The sequence below is a fragment of the Mya arenaria genome, chromosome 11 (genome assembly GCF_026914265.1).
Source record: "Mya arenaria isolate MELC-2E11 chromosome 11, ASM2691426v1".
NCBI classification, from domain to species: domain Eukaryota; kingdom Metazoa; phylum Mollusca; class Bivalvia; order Myida; family Myidae; genus Mya; species Mya arenaria.
In genome coordinates this window covers 61,330,232-61,352,722 of record NC_069132.1, presented here as the reverse complement: position 1 = coordinate 61,352,722, position 22,491 = coordinate 61,330,232, and the positions used below count along the sequence as shown (strand labels likewise).

Genomic DNA, 22,491 nt, shown 5'->3' with positions numbered 1-22,491 from the left:
TTACTACCACCTGAGTACCAGTTTATTAAAAAATAGCGTCGGTATATGCATCTGTACTAATGATGTGACTTTTATAAGCCAATTGTATACACTATAAACTGGGAAACCAATGCCACAATATTTAAACGGGTATATATAATTAAGGCAGCGTTTTGTCATTTCTAAGCTTTAATGAAGAATAACTGTAACTTGGGACTACCTTTTGAACAATAATGACAGTTCGCCCGATTTCGTCAAGAGCAGAGTATGTGTGTATTGTCAACATGCTTTTTTATTTAAACAAACTAGGTCCTCGCCTTATGTGTGTACCCGCTCATTACGTCACAGATTCAATGTAAGCAACTCTGACCGAATTACTGGTCTCAGTATTGGATAATGGACATGTTTAAGACGTTCAACTCATACCCATTACTTTTGCCACAAACGCTACCGGCCTGTTTTTGAAAATGACTAAGACAAAAGCATTTATCCGCCTTATTCCCCTATAATTCGATTTAACAGAAGCAAGAACCATCCAATCAGGCCCTAATATCACGAATTTACATAGTCATTTTTGATTGGTTAACAGTGAAATGACTGGGATAAGTTCACAAAACATGTGTGACTTTTCACCGGACCCGGATAACCCTGTAATGTGTACCATTTACCCCGTAAGTAAAGATAGAGCGCCTTGGTGTATGTGAATACTTTTGACCGACACATTCATCTATGTTTCGTTCTATTAGAACGTCCACTTAGACACTTTTACTACGAATTATTACCAGCCTTTTCTTTCATGTCTGTCACGCGTGATATTGCGTCTATAGCTGAACGTGACATTAACCTATTCTATTGAAATTAATGGATTTAAAAATTTCGCTCCGATACAGAAACATTGTCATCCTAGTAGTTGCACCAATCACGTGCCCTCATTGACTCGGAAAAATGTGAATGTGTATTTAGGATGTGCTTCCAAAATTCAGACAATAAAGAATCAAGATATTTCAAGATTTATTTACATAACATAAGGATATATTGTAGTATTTACAGGTGAATCAATGAACAATTCATTTAACAACACGAAAAGAATACTCTTTATACAAGTTTATATTAACTAATATATACTGTTACTATTATAAGTAACCTTGACGCATATGCTATCGTGTATGTATATTTACATTATCAGTCACAGGGTTAGTATGTGAACTTATATGGTTTCCTGCACCCTGTATATCCTATAACGGGTTATCTACTATCACCGTAACGTATATATCACGTCGCCAATCTGTTATCATTGATCAAGACGTCAGCACCGTCTTGGAAATGTAACATTTATTCATCGGATTCGGGAAAATACGCTATTTTGGTACGATATAACGATTAGTGACCCAATATAGACACATATGGGGACACCGTGTAACCGGGCCTAGACCAATGGCGTTGCATTATTCATGCTGGAGGCGTGATATATACTTAATTTTATACAGTTATGCAAAATAAGACACTCAATGTAAAATACCTATACAAAACAAAAATATAAAATGTCTTATGAAAATAACTTGACATCTTCAAGTATGTTTCTCTTACCGAAAAAAAACAACAACAATATTCTTACCTGAACCAAAAAGCTTATATCAAATAAATAGTCAAAATATAGTCGATTCATTATTGTTTTTATTAATCTTAATTTATTTTTAGTATTTCTATTTATAGGAAGCATGAATGTTGTTTTTTTAAATCGAATTTGATTAAGAGATACTATACAAAGGTATGTCATATATATTTCTTAATGAAAATATAATTTCTGTACAATTTAAGTTTAATATCATAATGTACAACATCAATTATATGTATACGTCTCTACATGAATGAAGTAATATTCATAAACATAAACAACATGTTACTAAAATGACATCAATATGTTTAAAACGTAACACTGAAGTTGATTAGCACGGTACATAAATATCAGAATCTGGTTTAGGACGAATTCATGTCAGCTGATCTATCTAAATGCATTGTAAACTTAGATAACTTTCGTAACAAATCGTCTTAATCATATGCATATTTGTTCTACGTCTATTCAATAAAACGTGCATATTTACATTGTAGAGTATATACTACATATTGCTAAGAATTGCTAATATATGTTATTTTCTGCGCTCAACAGATATTAGGGTGTGTTATGCCAACAATTCACTCTTTAGTCTATGATAGGGTACACGTTACCCCGATAAACCAAATCGGAACTTTCTAATTTGGCAATAGGCTGAGGTTTACAACATGCTATTTTCTTATAAAACAATGTTCTATTAGAGTCTTCTTATTTTCCCTTCCAGTTTTGTAGAAGATACCAGAACTAAATAATCGTTTCCTACATCTGCAAACAATATATGCAGGTTTAAGTCAAGCTTAACAAATCTTGTAATAATAAAAACTAACATATTAAATAGGGTATCTTTAACCAACCTTCAATACGGTAAAATAAATTGTTTTATTGTACTTATTATCATTTGTATGTAACATCTTAAGTAAAAAAGTTACGATGGTATGATAATTATATAATTGCTGATAGTTTACAAATTCAAGCTCGCCGTAGATTAAATCATTATATGGACTTCCTTTTCAACCTAGAAATGTAGTGGGATATCCTATTTGCAATTCGATATCATATGAAAATAAAAACAATCAGAAAGTTTAGCCAATTAATTACTTGTATAATTTAGGAAAAAGTAGCAGTCTAAAGTAATTGGGCGTAGAACATTTTTCTACCTTCAATCGCAGTAACATTGACTCCGACCCCTCAAAATCCATCCCAGGGAAGATACAAAATGTAATTTCATTTCATTCCTATCGTGTAATTTTAACCTAAAAGTGTAGCCTTAACTTTTGAGTTGACTACTCGAAATTTTTGTTAAGATACAGCTTTCCATAACTTTATACTTATCTGCAGTTTTAATAAAATTTCATTCATGATATCTAATGAATGGCCGAAACATCGTTTTTAATGGCTGGACAGATTGTCGTCTTTATACAAGAGAATCAGTTTGTTTTATTTCATCAATATCTTCCATCCCATCAGTGTCTTTTGGGTCGTCCATTTTTGTATCGTTTTGGGATTGAGCAGGTTGCTGTTCAACAATGAAATCTTTATCATTTGCACAACAGCTTTCTTTAATTTGTTCTGATCGACCTATTACTAGTGAAGACTCTATATTTTGTCCGATATTTTGATTAAGCACTTCACTTTCTTCTTTTTCAGTGTCATGAATATATTTCGCTTGAAATTGTCCTATGACACCAAAAACGTCCTCCCCCTCGTCGAAATATTTAGCAGCTAATTTTCGCTTATCTTCGGCCTTGGCTGTTTGATAAAGTTCTTCAAGGTCCAAATATTCGTGTGTGCACACAAGTTCGATACAGCTTTTAGATTTTGCAACGCAAGGTCGGGTATTTACTCCGTTCGTATAATCTGTCTTACAGACATGAACAAGGTCACCAGCAGAATGTGAGGTACTTCGCCCAGGCATCATATCGTCCGTTAATTCTTTTGTAGGCACGATTCCACTATCACTGTCATTTGTTGGGACGTTCCTACAGGTGTTTAACTCACTATTGCTTATATAGCTGTGAATACTGCTTCTTCTCTCAATACCCCACCCGCAGGTAGCGTAAGGTTCCACAAAAGTCGTACTTGAGGAACCTGAAGAAATCCTTTGTAAAATTGGATCGACCCTTTCCCGAACGCACTGAGGACAGATACATGGCTTCCGATCTTTGATTTTATCATAGTGATCCGGAGGGTTTTGCTCGCAGATGTAATGATAATGTTCCATGGTTTCTAAAACAATAGAAAACAACAACAAACTTTCAAGCATGCTCCTTCAAGGGCCCCTTTCACTTATCTGCAATCAGCAGCACGGAAACAGAATCATAATATTCGCATTTTTCACATGTATCTATGTATTATTGAAAGCCGTCTTTACTATTACAAAAAATGCAATACATTTTTAAAAATGATTATATTTTAAATATCCAGTTTATTATAATATGAATGTACTAAAATCCAACTTTATATGAGCGATAAAAACACCAAATTACATTATAATGTATAAAGTAAATTTGATTAAACTAATTACAGTGAATATGTACCTTCGTTGATGTCGGCATACAGGGTAGAACTTTGCCGTCTCCGAGACCCGGAGGGTCGTTGCCTTGGTGCAACGCCAACTCGAAATTCTCGGCGCGGTTCAATGCGTTCATTCTGCTGGCGGTTAAATCTGCATAATTAAACAACATCAAGGATAATACAGCCTTTTTTCAATCATTATCTAATGATGCGACATTAACTGAATAGCCCTACTTTCCCATAAAACGCACAATAAACCAAATAGAATGTTCAAACAATTAACTTGCAATATAATGTTCTGAAGCCAAATCCCATTTTGGAACCTCAAAAAGCCTTTGTTTTATTTTGTTCTCTTTTAACCAGCACTAATTAAATACTCATTGTTATTAAGAGAAGTAAACATCAATACATGTTATATCATCATGCAGTTACAGAGTCTACGGTAACGTATCAGAAACGTCCTCTTGAACGCGCACCTTTAACATAAATGTGTGTATCTGACGCATTGGCACTTATAAAGATTCAAGAATATGTTCGTACATTCCAACACATATCTAGGTACACATACATTTAATCGCTTCTTCGCTTCACTCACCTTTTTCGACCCCAAAAATAGCAGATAATCCCGACGACAACGACAACCACAGTGGCAATAACTGGTATGACTATGACGGTTGTGTTTAAGGAGCTGACGTTCTCTTTATCGGTGGAATCTAAAATCAAATGGAGCATACTAATATAAATGGCTTGGGAAACGAAATATCCAAATCTGAATGTAAACAAGCAAATATTTCTCGAACAATCATAAGATATTCGTTCCACAAATATGTGAATTTTTAATAACTGATGACCCTATATAAGTTTTGGATTAATTAAAAGGGTCTTGTATACAGAAAAATAATTTGTAAATAAAAACATACTGAAATTAGCCAACAAGTTTACTTTACGTTCAAAAATTGCGAAAATATGTATTTTTAGGTCATATTTCAGTTAAATTTACCAACTGTAATTACTTTATGTACGATGTACTTTCGGTCATTTATTTAGCATATTAATAATCATTAAGCGAATACTTTGCAATTGAGACCAATATTGTATGTGGCCACCATACATCAATTATGAGGATTAAGACAAATGGAGCTAACAGAGAACTAGCTTCAATTTAGACCAATATTGTATGGGGCCACCAGCCATCAAATATGAGGATTAAGACAAATGGAGCTAACAGAGAACTAGCTTCAATTGAGACCAATATCGTATGGGGCCACCAGCCATCAAATATGAGGATTAAGACAAATGGAGCTAACAGAGAACTAGCTTCAATTGAGACCAATATTGTATGGGGCCACCAGCCATCAAATATGAGGATTAAGACAAATGGAGCTAACAGAGAACTAGCTTCAATTGAGACCAATATCGTATGGGGCCACCAGCCATCAAATATGAGGATTAAGACAAATGGAGCTAACAGAGAACTAGCTTCAATTGAGACCAATATCGTATGGGGCCACCAGCCATCAAATATGAGGATTAAGACAAATGGAGCTAACAGAGAACTAGCTTCAGTTGAGACCAATATCGTATGGGGCCACCAGCCATCAAATATGAGGATAAGAACTAAAGGAGCTAACAGAGAACTAGCTTATTTGTGGGTTGGATTACATAATTATTTATAATAATGATTGTGTTTTGCACATTATCCTTTATATTTAATATAGAAAGGTTCTAATTCTTTTAAATAAAATTGTCTTTAAGATAAACATAAGGAACTTTTGTTTTGTATAGTAAACTTTAGGTCAGTTATTTGACTTAATTAAATACATTACTTAAGATTGTTACGCTGGAAGTTTTATCAATCTTTTAAAATAAACAATCATAAAAATTATAATACTACTGTTGGTGCCATGTTTAATTTTAAAACACTTCGCTTAAATTGTTCGATAAACATAACCGTACATTATTTAATAAATTGTGTATCTGCCATTACAAAAACATGTACTTTCAAAACCCATCGTACTTCTTTAATTTGATTGATTTTTTAACATTATTCTTACCACCACATAATTTACCACTCCATCCACGAGTACAGCCGTTTAAACACTCCCCTGTGGATGAATTACACCGTTTTCCATGATCGTATCCTTTACAGTTGGCACTGCATTTAGAGTTGCACTTCTTGTCCCAGTAATCGTTCTCACATCCAAACTGACAAACGCCATTAATATCACAAGGACTATTTGAGGAATTCCCTTTGCAGTTTTTACATGTTTTGTTGCAATAGTGACCGTAGTGATACAGATTACATCCATTCAAGCATTTGCCACTTTGTCTGTCACATTGTGAGAAACCGTTTTTTTCTTGACATTCCTCGCCACATTCTTGTGAACAATTTTCTAAATACGTTTGTGTACAGTTCTTACAGATACCGCTTGATTTATCACATATTCCATTCAAACATTCGTCTGAACATGTTTTCTGGCAGTGCTTGCCATGATAGCCAGATGCACACGTGTTACAAAGTCCACTTGATTTATCACAACGGCCATTGGAACACGTTTCTAAACACTTTCTCACGCAAAACGTGTCAAATTTACCAGGTTTACATTCACCCAAGCAGCCTTCGGATAAAGAACGATTCGAGTCACAATCCATTCTGAGACCTGCAATAAGGAAACAGTTTTGCAATATTCTATTTAATCAAAATAATGTAAATATATAATGAAAACTGTGTTAACTATTTAAATTAACCAAAACAATATTGTATAATACGGACTTTTCTGAATTATAATTTCTGTAATTCAGATACGAATTTGTAATCAAATACATCAAAAAGCAAAATAATCCAGAGCCATCGCATAGGTGATTACACGCCCGCAGGTGTTGGCATTAAGGCTAGTAGAGCTATCGCTAGTTCTTGTGGTGGTGGCACGCATGCACGTGCTAGCTTTACGGTTACTCGTCTTCTTCCTGTAGTAAAAGAACGCATGCACGTATTAGCTTAAAGGCTACTGCCTACTGGGCTTGTTCCTGTGGTGCTGACATTTCGCATCCGGTAACTATAAGGCTACTCGGCTTGTTCCTGTAGTGATGACAAGCACGCACGTGTAAGCGTTCAGGTTACTCGGCTTGTTCCTGTAGTGATGACACGCACGCACGTGTAAGCGTTAAGGTTACTCGGTTGTTCCTGTAGTTATGACACGCAAGCACGTGTAAGCGTTCAGGTTACTCGGCTTGTTCCTGTAGTGATGACACGCACGCACGTGTAAGCGTTCAGGTTACTCGGCTTGTTCCTGTAGTGATGACACGCACGCACGTGTAAGCGTTCAGGTTACTCGGCTTGTTCCTGTAGTGATGACACGCAAGCACGTGTAATCGTTAAGGTTACGGGGCTTGTTCCTGTAGTGATGACACGCACGCACGTGTAAGCGTTCAGGTTACTCGGCTTGTTCCTGTAGTGATGACACGCATGCACGTGTAAGCGTTCAGGTTACTCGGCTTGTTCCTGTAGTGATGACACGCACGCACGTGTAAGCGTTAAGGTTACTCGGCTTGTTCCTGTAGTGATGACACGCACGCACGTGTAAGCGTTAAGGTTACTCGGCTTGTTCCTCTAGTGATGACACGCACGCACGTGTAAGCGTTAATGTTACTCGGCTTGTTCCTCTAGTGATGACACGCATGCACGTGTAAGCGTTCAGGTTACTCGGCTTGTTCCTGTAGTGATGACACGCACGCACGTGTAAGCGTTCAGGTTACTCGGCTTGTTCCTGTAGTGATGACACGCACGCATGTGTAAGCGTTCAGGTTACTCGGCTTGTTCCTGTAGTGATGACACGCATGCACGTGTAAGCGTTCAGGTTACTCGGCTTGTTCCTGTAGTGATGACACGCATGCACGTGTTAGAGTCAAAGGTTCTATGATTGTTCCTGTAGTGATGACACAAACGTAGTATTAACGTTAAGGCTAACCAGCTTGTTTCTGTAGTGATGACACGCACGCACGTGTTCAGATGAGATTTAAAAGGTAATATATTGTCTGTCATTTAAGTCCGTTACATAGTGAGATATGAACTTCAGCGCTAAAAATTCTTTGGGAAAAGGCAATGATTATATTTCGGTTCGATTGCCGTCATTTCGATAAAGCTAACTTTTGCGCAGTTTCAACTACATCCGGTTTTACGAACGCAACATTTAACTTACGATGGTCATTGGATGAAAGATAATAGATATATAGCTTAAACAAACATTTGTTTTCTCTTTTAAATATATGCTAAAAATGGCATCATATAAACCTCATTCAAACCTCATATTTTCGATTTAAAATGATGCATGACACAAATTAGAATACAACCTACATTTTCAGCCAATGAGATGGTATTAATGCAGTCATTAAGTACAAGGCTTTATAATAAGGACTTTCAACTTTGGTGGGTGTTTAAGGTCCGCCTATTGCAATTCAACCGATACGCACACGCTGTGTCAGAGTTCGCATTGACAATGTGTCAGCCATTGAGGTAGTATTCTAAGTTAAATGACTTGAAGTAAAATCTTAATAATTAAGTCGGTCGCTACACTCACTCCGCCCATTCGTTATCGGTAAAATTTATCTTCATGTCATATAACTATTACATAATAATCGGATTACGCACACGATACAAGATACAATAAACAATAATCTTTATTTAAAGTCGGATATATGTTAACATGAAACATAAGCTTAATGAGCTATTTTTCGACATGAATGACAAACATACATAACATATACACTACCTTTTTAAGATTCCTCATTACATTAACTTACTCCGGCAATTTGTTGGCATTGTGGTACTAGTCAATTGCTGATTTCAGCAAACCTATGTTGCTAAAAATGTTTAAGACAGCGATTTAACTTTTACATGTACACCAGTCGCTGGATGAGCAGCAAGAACCAATTTATTACTGATGGAGATATAAAGTTATTTTAGATAAATGAGTTTCGTTGCGTATATTGAAATAATAAAATGACTGTGTTGAGGAAATAACTGGAGTCATTCTAAAACAATAACGCTCACATAAATTGCGTGTGTTTAGATTAAATTGCTGCAAAAATCAACCGGATATCTTTATGCTTGATAATACGTCTATATTATTTATAACAAATTATTATACAAAACCAAATATTCAGTGTATTTTTTCAATATTTATATACGCATAAGCTTTTGTTTAAAGAAACTCGACTTTCATATTCTATTAAACGCAAACAGTTTTGACGTCATTTTTTTTTCTTTTTCAATAAAGCACTCTGATTGGATGATCGCGACATCATTGTACCGATGATGTTCAAATTTACATTTATTTGACTATGACTTTTTGTTGTCGATAACCTTTCTTTAACAATAAAAAGGCAGCTTCAGAAGATTGTACTCATCTTGTAATCATGATGCATAGGTTTTTAACTGTAAACATAGAGATTGTCCGCATTTGTCCGTGTGCTCATATTAATATACCTTTTAAGTGGTACAGTATGAACTACAAACAGGTGTACATTTTCTGGAGAAAAAATACAATTATTAATTCAGGATAGCTTGATCTGTAAATATCAAACCATAAGGATGATCAGTCGGCTTATGCAAATACACTGCTGATTAATATAGAAACATGACTTTCACATTATTATATACATGTTTCTTCAAGCTAGAGAGTTAAGTTAGAACAATTCTCATGATTACGCTGCACTGATTTGCATCAGTTAAATGTAATATATTAGCAAAATAATTTTTATCATGGTGTGAACAAAAGCAAAAAAAATAATCATGAGACTAGCGCAACAAATACTGTACCATGGACTACGTCCTACATCAACGTAAATGAAAGAACAGTATAGTATGAAAGGTGGGATGGATATAGTATCAAATTTGTTCAACATATCTTGATAACAGATCAGAAATGTTTCATAATTTAACGAAATAAAACACCTTTAAATTATAACAGATTGTAATTATCTATAATAATACCAGCTGAAAACTAGTATACCTAATATAACGTACAAGTTCTGGTTATATTACACTATTACTTCTTCCCCAAATTCGGCTATGAAGAAGTAATAGTGTAATGTAACCACAACATGTATGTTATATATATTTAATTTACACATTATTTCACAAGTAAAGGTTTTTGTGTACGTGTATTATTGCAAGTTAATGAATGCATTAGGAATAAGGTTGATTGTATTATTAAATACAATATTATAAAAAAATAGATTGTGTTTTTTTGGTTGTTTATCGGAACCTTGTGTTGAGATTCTTTTGGGATCCTTTCCGAAACTTGAACAAATTTCTTCAACTGGACGCATGTTCAGGTGAGAATTATGGTTGCAATTGAAAGATTGGAGTGTAATCTGCATGTTGGCTGCATGTTTTTGTTGCAACTTTTCGTTTGGGTACTTTTCTTGGCGTGTTTTTCGATGAAATTGAAGTTGTTTCACTTTCCTTTATTTAGGCATTTCGATTTTTCTGACATTGCTAAACTGCAGTAATTCCTAGTTATTTTATGCTAGATAGTTGGTAGGAGTGACCCCTTTGATAAATCTGAAGAAATATATAAATATATATATTTTAGGTTAAATGTCACTTAATTTTGTACGGGTCAAATGACACCAAACCAGGAGTTCATTCCCATCAAATCACTGAATACGCTCAAAGTGATTCAGAATTCGGGCTCTTCTACAAGAAGAAAATAATCTCTCTCTGAGGGCGGGTTTTAATTTATTCCCATAACTCTGTTGTGCATTAGTTTCGTCTCGTTATCGTTATTACATATAGGTATAAATCCGTTTTACACGAGGGTAAAATATGTTTTTTTAACAACAGCTACAAGTTGTATTAGTCGTGTTCGATAATTGTTTCTGTGGCCACATCTTAGAAAGAAGAAAGTATAATGTGTATCTTAGTCAGCGTAAATATAAAATGTATAAAGGTTACATTATTTATTTAAAATATTTGCGACCATATAACACCGTATTTACCGTCGCATATACAGAAGTTTCTATAGTGATATTGGTTAAACATATCATCATGTATACTTTATAAGAAGCATGTGTTGTTTTATATAAACCAAAACTATAGGTTGTACTAGTGTTATCATTATCAACAAATAATAAGTGATATACAAGGATGACTTACTGCAGGCTATAAACCCCTCATCTTCCCCGCCTGGACAGTTAACCTTTCCGTCACACAACGAACTAGTCGGGATACACAGGGAACCTACACATAAGGTCCGGTCTCTTCGAAAACATTCATCCAAGGCTGTAATACAGGAAACAGGCAGCATCGAATGTCAAAAATGTATGAAAAAAGCTGGGTGTTTAAAAAGAAATATCATTATCATTCCATACATATGATGACGGTCGCATATACTAGTATACACCATAATGATATGTTATGATTAACATTTGCTTTACATATTATATATTAATCATTATTATTATTATTATTATTATTATTATTATTATTATTATTATTATTATTATTATTATTATTATTATTTATTAAGCAGTAGCAGTATCAGTAGCAGTATCAGTATCAATAGCAGTTGGAGTAGCATTATTATTATTATTAGTAGTAGTAGTATTAGTAGTAGTAGTAGTAGTAGTAGTAGTAGTAGTAGTAGCAGTAGCAGTAGTAGTTGTAGTAGTAGTAGAAGTCACAATTACAAAACGTATAAACCGTCGCAAATACTGATTTCAAATAAAATCAATAAATAAATTAATATATATATATATATATATATATATATATATATATATATATATATATATATATATATATATATATATATATATATATATATATATATATATATTAATTTATATTAATTATATATATATTTAATTTATATTAATTTATATTAATTTATTTATACAATATGTGTGTGTAAAGGATTAGTCATGATATATATTTTAATCAACCTTAACTGTGTCCAAGATGACCCCGTTACCGTTAACAATACGTTGAATCCGAATATACCGTCGTAAATACAGATATACCTTAAGTTGTACAATAGTAAAATTGTATCATACATCACTCGCTTGTTTCATTACATTATTTGAATTCACTTGTAACATCCACTGCATTATTATTAGTATAAGCAAGACATATTCGATAGTCGAAAGAGATTTACTGGTGAATTAGCATCCTTTTCAACGCACAGAAGAGAAACATAAGATCCCACTCTAAATTGGCGTATGCCCACGTGTCACGGATGAAACCTATTCATAATATTTTTGTTTATAATACAGCAGGGCCTTATTTGGGCATATACAACATAAAAACAACGTTATGATAACCAGCGATCATTTTACGGTGGCACAGAAGTGACATGTGTATGTTTTCATTAATCTCGTGCGTACGACATACTAAGTACGAGATACTAAGTAGTGCGCACGAGATACTAAGTCGTGCGTACGAGATACTAAGTCGTGCGCACGAGATACTAAGTCGTGCGCACGAGATACTAAGTCGTGCGTACGAGATACTAAGTCGTGTGCACGAGATACTAAGTCGTGCGCACGAGATACTAAGTCGTGCGCACGAGATACTAAGTCGTGCGCACGAGTAACTTAAATCGTGCGCACGAGATACTATGTCGTGCGCACGAGTTACTAAGTCTTGCGCACGAGTTACTAAGTCGTGCGCATGAGTTACTAAGTCGTTCGCACGAGATACTTAAGTCGTGCGTACGAGATACTATGCCGTGCGCACGAGTTACTATGTCGTGCGCACGAGTTACTAAGTCGTGCGCACGAGATAATTAAGTCGTGCGCACGTCATAATTAGCCAATCAGAATTCACTTTACATGCATGAATGTTATTTGAAAACGGCTGATAGCAGAAACGATTTTATTCTTTTATTTTTAATGCAGGGTAAACGAATGGAGAAATTCGGTTTCGTTTAGGCGATCAGCATAATATACACATTTACAAAGATTGTTACGCGAATGAATGTTGCGACGAAGAATCTATGGTGACCCTCTTTACTGTGGTTGACCGTATTAGCAACGCAATTGAACATTCTGTACCTCTGCATTGATACCGAGTCAGGCGTCAACGTTGCATTGTCAATGGTTTACAGGCTCGGACCAACGATGTTGCTACCATCCTTCGTATATGCGACCCCCGGGGTAAATTAAATGTGACAGCGTGAAGCTAACATTTTTAAAATCAACCTTAAACTTTCCAAAACGTATACTGAAAATAACATTAGTTTCTGACGTGTAATGGTTGTGGCGGTTGCCGGTTTGTTCATTTTGGCGTGTGGAGGACGTTTACATATAATGATTTGAAATCAAACATAGAGCGTATACATTGAATTTTTATTTCAAGACCAGTGATTTTATTTAACAGTGATGCACAATCTAGTGTGGGATATTTAAGAATAATACGAGGTGTGTTCCAGAATTAACAGGACTTCCCCCTATGTATGTGCCGATAAGTCAGTAAAACCACTTCTATCGTTTCTACCCCTTTCATTTGATCTGCCAGACAGTCGCACAATAATTAAGTTCCAACAAAACTTGATTATTGTGAGACTAATTATCTTATTTAAAGTGCATTTTTATTGGCTTATTATCTCGTGCGAACGACTTAGTAACTCGTGCGTAAGACATAGTATCCCGTGCGCGCGACATAGTATCTCGTGCGCAAGACTTAAGTATCTGGTGCGCACGACTTAGTATGTCGTGCGCACGTATTAATATCTCGTGCGCACGAACTACTATCTCGTGCGCACGACTTAGTATCTCGTGCGCACGACTTAAGAAACTCGTGCGCACGACTTAAGAAACTCGTGTGCACGACTTAGTATCTCGTGCGCACGACTTAGTATCTCGTGCGCACAACTTAGTATCTCGTGCGTACGACTTAGTATCTCGTGCGCACGTATTAATATCTCGTGCGCACGACTTTGTAACCCGTGCGCACGACATAGTAACCCGTGGGCAAGACATAAGAATCTCGTGTGCACGACTTAGTATCTCGTGCGCACGACTTAATATCTCGTGCGCACGACTTAGTAACTCGTGCGCACAACTTAGTATCTCGTGCGCACGACATAGTATCTCGTGCGCACGACTTAAGAATCTAGTGTGCACGACTTAGTATCTCGTGAGCACGTCTTAGTATCTCGTGCGCACGACATAGTATCTCGTGCACACGACATAGTATCTCGTGCGCACGACTTAAGTATCTCGTGCGCACGACTTAGTATCTCGTGCGCACGACTTAGTTTCTTGTGCGCACGACTAAGTAACTCGTGCGCACGATATAGTATGTCGTGCGCACGAGATAAATAAAAACATACACATGTCACCTCTATGCCACCGTATCATTTTGGTAGATTGTTATAGATATCGATAAAGGAGTCTTGTTCTTATAAATGTTTGTTTATCATTTTGTTATACTTATGATTTCAAGCATTTTCATTTTTATTTGACTAAAATCCGATAAGAATTGACGATGTAAAGTTTATCGTTAATCGTGTAATTCTAATAAAGGTTTATATATGTAGATTTACGGGCCTCTTATGTATCACGCTGTGAGTAAGTCCTGTTAAACAAGTCTTGTTCAATATTAAAAGTTTTAGATTAGGTTTAAAATTGAATTGTTGCTTTAATATATAATTACGGCTTCGATAAGATTCTATAAGCGAAAAGGTAGCAAAAAAGATACTCTTATATTTTCTTTGTTTTAGTAACAATATTCGATAGAGGTAGTTGTCTGCTATTTCTGGATATGTTACGGTTATACTCATAAGGCATTTAGGTACTGTTAATTATTTAAGGGCAAAATAATATATGAATTAGTGTTGGTTAAATGCAATTTGCGTATGCATGCAAGCTTTCTTGGTTTTGGATATTGGGATTGTTTAATTATAGTGTCGTATTTCAAATAAAGTAGTTGATATTTGTCATATTTTGTATCCGTACTGACTTGGGTGAGACGGGTGGCGCGTATACTTTGGGACGAGCACGAACATGGAGCTTGGCGCCATTGTTATCAAAGAAATGGCCAGTCTACACCGAGACATGCACGTTGACAACGCCGACTCTACTAAGGCCAGATCAAATTACAGCGCTTGGGTACAGCGCACCGGCAGACGAAATCGGCGTTGGTATACGAGTGCACCGGCTAACAGCCGGCAGTTGACATCATCGGTCGTTGGTATACGAGGTACAGGCAGATTGCCGACACTTGACAATATCGGTTATTGGTATATGAGGCCACCGAAAGACTACTGCGTCTTCACGACATCGGTCGTTGGAATACGAGGGCACCTACAGACGACCGGCATTTGACGTCATCGGTCGTTGGTACACGTGAAACCGGCGGACGGCCAGAGCTTTGCGACATAGGGCCGTCACTTAACGACATCAGTGGTTGGTATACAAGGGATCCGGCATACGGCCGACACTTAACGACACCGGACGTTCATATACTAGGGCACCGGCAGACGACCGGCACTTAACGACATCGGTCGTTTGTTTACGGGGGCACCGGCAGACAGCCGGCACTTGGCAACTGATACCGGCAGTCATCAGGCACTTGACAACATTGGTTGTTAGGTTAGTGACGTAATTTCCGGGCGCATGTCTCGGAAGCGCTTCTTAGACGGTTGTTCTATTTCATCGACACAACATAATCTACATATGAAACTGTTGAATTAGTAATATATACATTTCATACTCTGAAGTCGATTGTTTAAAAAAGTTATAAGTACTGTGTGACAACATTTGATTGTTTCTGTTCACTATTTATGAATATGTCTTGTGTAAATAAATCCTTAATAAGTAAATGTTAAAATTGATAAATTGTGTCTTCAAATATCCTGGTGCTAATGAGCACTAAATACACATAATTCCAAGGTAACTAGCATCAGATAAATGATCATTAAAAGTTGATAATTAACTACGTTCTACAATAGTAATATCCTCATATCGCATGCAATATTTAATATATGTATTTATTTTTGTGTTTATAACGATGAGCTATATATGCTTAATTTGAATAAACATTCTGTTCTGTTTTGTTCTGTTCTGTTCTGTTCTATCCATTACTCTCTATCATGGATAACGGTGATTCTGTTTCTTAAATTAAAGATACACTCTTACTCCAAAATAAGATTGACCATAATTAGTATAATTGTTTTTATATATCTAAAACAATTAATAAATGTCAAAAAAATGGTTCTTATGAAGGATACCTAGTTTAATTTGAAAGAAAGGTGCAGAAAACATGGTATTTCTACCTTATGCTATTATAGTAAATCACATTAAATATTTTAGCATTCACCAATATTTTTGCGTTTTCAGCTATTAAATACACGGTTACAATCTAATAATCAGGAGTTAATGTTTTCCATCAATGTATTATTCAGTAAGTAGTTAAAGGTTTAAAACTCAAAATTCATGTGTGTTATACATGTGTATGTGTTGATTTTGAATAAAAGTGTCACTTTAAGATCACACCGAATTTGACTTTTTTTCCGATCAATGTCACCGCGACCAAAACATTTGAACTCATGACTTAAAACATCGACAGACGCCATCTGCTGCACATGAATACACTTGCGTTTGAGTTTCCTTGGCTCATGTATTATTCTGTAACTGATCAGAAACGGATAGCAAAAGTATTATTTGTGATATATATCTATCATTTTAGACAGGCACTATAAACATGATTCGTGTGTTGAAATCGTGTCACTCATATGCAGGTAATTACCATCCAAAGTATCACTTTTTAGCGACTTTGTCGAAGGCACCAAACATATATTACGTACCAGAACACTTCATGATGATCATGTAAAACAAAATTTCAGAGCCATCCATTGGACAGTAAAGCAATCGCTCGCGCATCAATATTAGTTTTATTCATAGCTTTAAAGTAAAAAATAAATGGCACATTACGTTTGAACACCTTGAACGAATCTGACACAAATTGTAAGAATTAGTTAACTCCATGGTAATCATGTTAACAATGTTTCAGAATGATCCGTATACAACTGTAGAGGTTGTTTTAGTCACTTTCATTGACGAACATATAGCGAAACCAATCTGTCAGCCAAAACTATTTTTGGTTGGAAGATAGTTACTTTATTATAATAATTATAAAGTATGGTTCCAGAGTGTTTGATTTGAACTGTGTACGGTTAATATTATAATGACTACGTTCACCAGCTACAGCAACAACAACCGCTTGACTCATGAGTGTGCTTTCATACCGCAACACTTTACGTTTTTTCATGCGACTTTTTTTTTTTAAATTAGACATGAACGAACAACAATAAAAGAGCACATTAAAATTTACAGTCGAAACTCGTTGGCTCGAAATTCCGAGTACCGGCCAAAGTACTTCGAGCCTCGAGAATATCGAGCCAAACGGGATTGCTTACTGAATGTTATTTTTCTTTGATACATTTGGAACGTTTTGTTTACCTCGTTTGTTATTTCTACGTTATCTCCTCAAGAGAAGAATATTAATTGGACATAGTTAAAGTTCACAACATGTCGCATTCGATACTATGAAAATATAATTTTGTTTTTGTATTAATGTATCATAATGCATAAGCATAGCTTAGGCTGTACCGGGTCCTTCTCTAGATTGCTCAGCATATGACATTTGTACTATTAATTCTACCATCTGGAGAAATATTCAGCGCAATATTTTTATGTGAATAACGCCTTATCAAAATGCATTGAGATATATATGTAATGTTATAATGTTGACGTGCAAATTAAAGAGAAAACATAAAACGATGGCATATTCGCTCAAACTGTTGAAACCATTTAAATTTGATAATATTTATGATACCAATCAAGCAAATCCAATCGATTATCGCCTTGTCCTTAAAGAAATTCTTACATGAGCCCGCGAAAATGACATCGAGCCAAGCACACAAAACAAAGTGTGAAATTCTTACAAGTAACCACGAAACTAACGTTGAGCGTGGAGAAGTATCGACCCTCAACATATCGAGCCAACCGATCGAATTTTATATAAACATATTTTAAAATAATCGGTCCTTTTATTCCGGTTCGCGCCAATGAGGATATCGAGCCATATGATATCGAGCCAACGAGTTTCGACTGTAATGCATTCACATTTTATCAATATTTTTTACCAAAAACTACGTTGAAACTTTTTGCGTCCATTTACATACCGTATATACCGTCGGAAATATTAGTGACATATATCATCAGATACATGTAAAGGATTTGTTCATGCTTTAGAAATTTGAATCAATATACAATGTGTACTACATTATTATCATCACAAACAAATAAGTAATAGTCGACACATATGACTTACTACAGGCTGGAGGGGACTCATCTTCGCGCTCTTTACAGTGAGTAACTCCGTCACAAACTAAAGAGTGGTGGATACATCTCCCGGAACTATTGCAATAAAAGTTGCCCACTTGGAGGCATATATCCATGGCTGCAATATATTAGTTAATGGCTGCATCGAATGTCACAAATGTATGAAATACTTGTGCGATGTAAAAATAATACAAACACCTTGATACTAGATATAGGTGCTTTTGATAGACTTGAACTCTTTGAATGTTTCAGGAACAACAATAAAAAAGCATAATAAGGGACAATACATTCACATTTCATGAATAATATTGAACGAAAGGCTACACAGAACTATAAAAAAACAATAAATTATTTTAAGAAAAATAGAAACAATAAATCTTTCGTCGGTATGAATCGTTTTAAAAAGAATGTCAATATCACGAACAACTAATCAAATGGTCATGACGGGTTTCAATGATAATTATTTTGATACAGCTTTAGAGGTTTTTTATTTAAAGTTCAAGAGTCTTTAATGCGTATATATAACATAAATGAGTACCTTTTAAGGGACAAAATTTATCTATAATTATATCGCATTTTATTACTTTGTTTCTTAAATAGCATAATGCGTAAATCAAAAAAGCTCTTGGTAAAAGTTTTAAACATATGCAAACTTAACTTTTTGTAACTTTAAAATGAAACTTTTACCATTTACAATTTTTGTATTAATGAGTGATTGCTTACCTTAAGCAAAGAACGTAACCATATCTAATATACAAGATTTTTATTTTATATGTTCCACTACTAAGTCCCTGTTGCCTTCTTTCGAAGTATTATAGTAACTATCGTTTTTTTATAAAATTATTTACGATATCTAAAAAAAAGAATGAGCGGTCGACCTTAAATTTTCCAAAACGTATACTGAAAATAGTATTAGCTTCTGACGTGTAATGGTGGTGGTGGTTGCCGGTTTGTTCATTTGGGCGTGTGGAGGGCGTTTACATATCATGCTTTCAAATCAAACTTAGAGCGTATACATTGTATTTTTATTTCACGGCCAGTGATTTTATTTAACAGTGATGCGAAATCTAGTGTAGGATATTTACGAATAATACGAGGTGTGTTCCAGAATTAACAGGACTTCCCCCATTTATGTGCCGATAAGTCAGCAACACCACTTCTATCGTTTCTACCCCTTTTCTACCCCTTTCATTTGATCTGCCAGACAGTCGCACATTAATCAAGTTCCCGTATATGTTTATTGCATCATGCCAAAAATCTTAATTGGTGAAATCCATGCTGACAACAAAACTTGATTATTTTTTTCATAAATACTTGAATAGCCATGTGTTTGCTTCACTTCAGAAACATATTTGTTTACTGATAAAAATGTCATATTATATAAAATATATTGTAATTCAATCCCGGGGAGAATGGACTGCCATTACAAACCGGGACTGAACTCTTGCTGGTCGTGTGATTGGTTTAGAACCAGCCTGGAAAGCTCAATTTCTTTGAGCGCCGAGCAGCTAGTGTTTCGCGGTATTGGGTTCGAACCCCGCACAGTGTGCACTTTTTCTTACAATGTTCACTTTATATCCAACGGATTAGTAGATAATGATCAGGCCAATATTAATTTAATGCAGTGGTATATCAACTGCAGGCGGTGAAAAATCTTTGCATCGACTTTACTATTATTCAATAAAACATATTACAGATTTACATTTGTAGCTTTAGAATTATGTCGTGATATCTTAAGCTGGCCGATCTACTTAGACATGCTGCTAATTGCGATATTTTATTATGGATATCGATAAGTGTGATTGCAGTTTCCTCTTTGCGGTTTAATATTTTATTTGGTAATGATTGCTTGGGTTTTTTTGCGAGCGAAAATACATCGTTACAACACGGCTGTTTCCGGCAAGCTCGGAAATAGCCGAGTGTGCTCCGAATGCCTTACGACGAAAGGAAATTCTTGCACCATTTTTTAATGTCGGTTGATTAGTTAAGAATTAAACATTTCAGGATCTCCTTTATTTTTATTTTATTAGTGCATAAATCAGGGGCGGCGAGTTTGTTAATAATTGAATAAAAGAACGATGACCTTATCCTAATAACGTTGTAATAGGTTTTGAAATCATTAACAAAAAAACAATGTCATACTAAGTTAACTTAATTTACCTGAGTCGTCGAATAGCTGCACTATCCAGGGAAGAATACATGCCTGAAACAGAAAAAAAACAAAATAACAGTGTGAGAAACAAGAAGCAAAGTTCTACTGATGTTTAAGCAACACTGTTCACGATGTTTTATATATTCACGAATTACGAAACAAATTACTGGTAATATTAGGCCCTTTAATGCACCTTATTAAAAGTTTCTATTAGAAACATATTTTTGGAATTTTTTTTACTATTAGTAAAAAAATCCAAAAAATATAATTTAATCAACGAATGCACACGTCACCCTTTATACATTGCATTTCAATGTTTGCAACTTTTGCTGCAGTGTTGACATATTTCGATATTATCATTATAATAAATCATAGTTTACCAATGTGTCTTTATTTATGCCAAAAACAATGAAAAGAGGTTACTATATGTCATACAAATGTCTTTTGACACTTTAATAATTTTGACTTTGCTTGACTTTGCTAGGTTTTCATAGGCTTTGCTAGGTTTCGCTGGATTTTTCAATCTTGAAGTAATGTAATTTTACAAATTTAACACAATATTTGCAATACATTTTACATTTTTTGCACTAAATATACAAAACTCATAAAAATAAATACAAATAAATACAAATAAATAACAATAAAACAGACTTTGCTTGACTTTGCTAGGTTTTCATAGGCTTTGCTAGGTTTTGCTGGACTTTACAATCTTGAATTAATGTAATTTTACAAATTTAACACAATATTTGCAATAAATTATACATTTTTCCAACTAAATATATAAAACTCATAAAAATAAATACAAATAAATACAAATACAACTGACTTTGCTAGGCTTTGCTTGACTTTGCTAGGCTTTGCTAGGCTTTGCAGTGTTTAGTAGGACCGCATCTAGAACCACCAATAGGTGTACGGAAACCATTTTTAATTTGTTTAGTAATATCGACCTTGATCATTACCCTACTGACCACCATAATCAGTTACATATACAATAAGATCAATTACTTAACGTCAATTTTAACCAGTCTTTTCAGAGAATTTTTGTTTTTATTTAATAAAAGCGACCTTGACATTGACTAAACTGGCCCCATTCGCAATCCTAATGTCTTTGCAATACCAAATTAAATAATAAGTTTCATCATTGAAAAGTATTTCCAATTCAAATAGGTTCACATATTTTCTCATGGTCGTAGATTTTAAATATTCGAGGCAGATGACAGTAAACACAGAACAGCATGTCATGGCCTAAGTGGTACAAAAATGACCCCCATATATTAAGTTTTGCTAAAGATTTACGCTGCCTTCTATATGTTTGCTTGAACATTCATGGAATAACTGTCATCCACTGATAAAGGCGTCCATGCATATCATACATTAATCTCAATCTAACAATTCACGTACACAATACAGGGGAAAACAAAATTAGACGGTAATGCAGCAGCATTGAGGTACCAGCGCTAAAGAATGTTTAAAATATCATAGTCAATTAAAGAAAACTTACAATGAGACAAAAATGTATCCAAGCCATCGTGACGAATGAACTTTCACTTATCCTGTCAAGTTTAGAATAATTGTATTATCTTAAATGTTTTGTTGCAATTTGCACGCGCAGATCGAACACAGTCCGTTTACTGAAAGAGCTAAGCAGTAAACTAAATATGAAAACAATTAAAGGATGCTCTCATCTAGCTTTTACATCCGTGTTTCAATGCAGAACATGCAGAGTACGTAATACTTTGTTAGGGCAAATGTACTTAATTTTAAGCTGTCCTTTTTTAGACTAAATTGATTTGGCCGGTTTTACTGATAATTAATATGTTTCAAAAATTAAAATTATCACGAACGTTCTTAGAGAAATACTTTCGTAAGAAGGATAAACAAA

At 34.9% G+C, this 22,491-nt stretch overlaps 1 protein-coding gene across 1 annotated transcript; it reads right to left on the bottom strand.

Annotated features, from left to right (window-relative positions):
- Nucleotides 1–993: 993 nt before the first annotated feature.
- On the bottom strand, nt 994–22,248 carry LOC128207221 (uncharacterized). The gene is made up of 8 exons (XM_052910028.1): nt 22,111–22,248; nt 20,618–20,660; nt 18,447–18,575; nt 11,265–11,390; nt 6,160–6,765; nt 4,701–4,818; nt 4,129–4,256; nt 994–3,817 (listed from the first exon to the last, which is right to left on the bottom strand). The coding sequence occupies exons 1-8, from the start codon at nt 22,135–22,137 to the stop codon at nt 3,006–3,008; spliced, it is 1,989 nt and encodes a 662-aa protein (XP_052765988.1). The 5' UTR covers nt 22,138–22,248; the 3' UTR covers nt 994–3,005.
- Between the last annotated feature and the right edge of the window lie 243 nt (nt 22,249–22,491).

Excerpts from the sequence above, each read along its gene's own strand:
- LOC128207221 (XM_052910028.1), bottom strand. The coding sequence starts at position 22,137 with ATGGCTTGGATACATTTTTGTCTCATT. Across the intron at positions 11,391-18,446 it reads TGAGTCCCCTCCAGCCTGTA|CCTTGGATGAATGTTTTCGA; the intron begins GTAAGTCATATG and ends CCTGTATTACAG. Across the intron at positions 4,819-6,159 it reads GAGTGGTAAATTATGTGGTG|ATTCCACCGATAAAGAGAAC; the intron begins GTAAGAATAATG and ends ATTTGATTTTAG.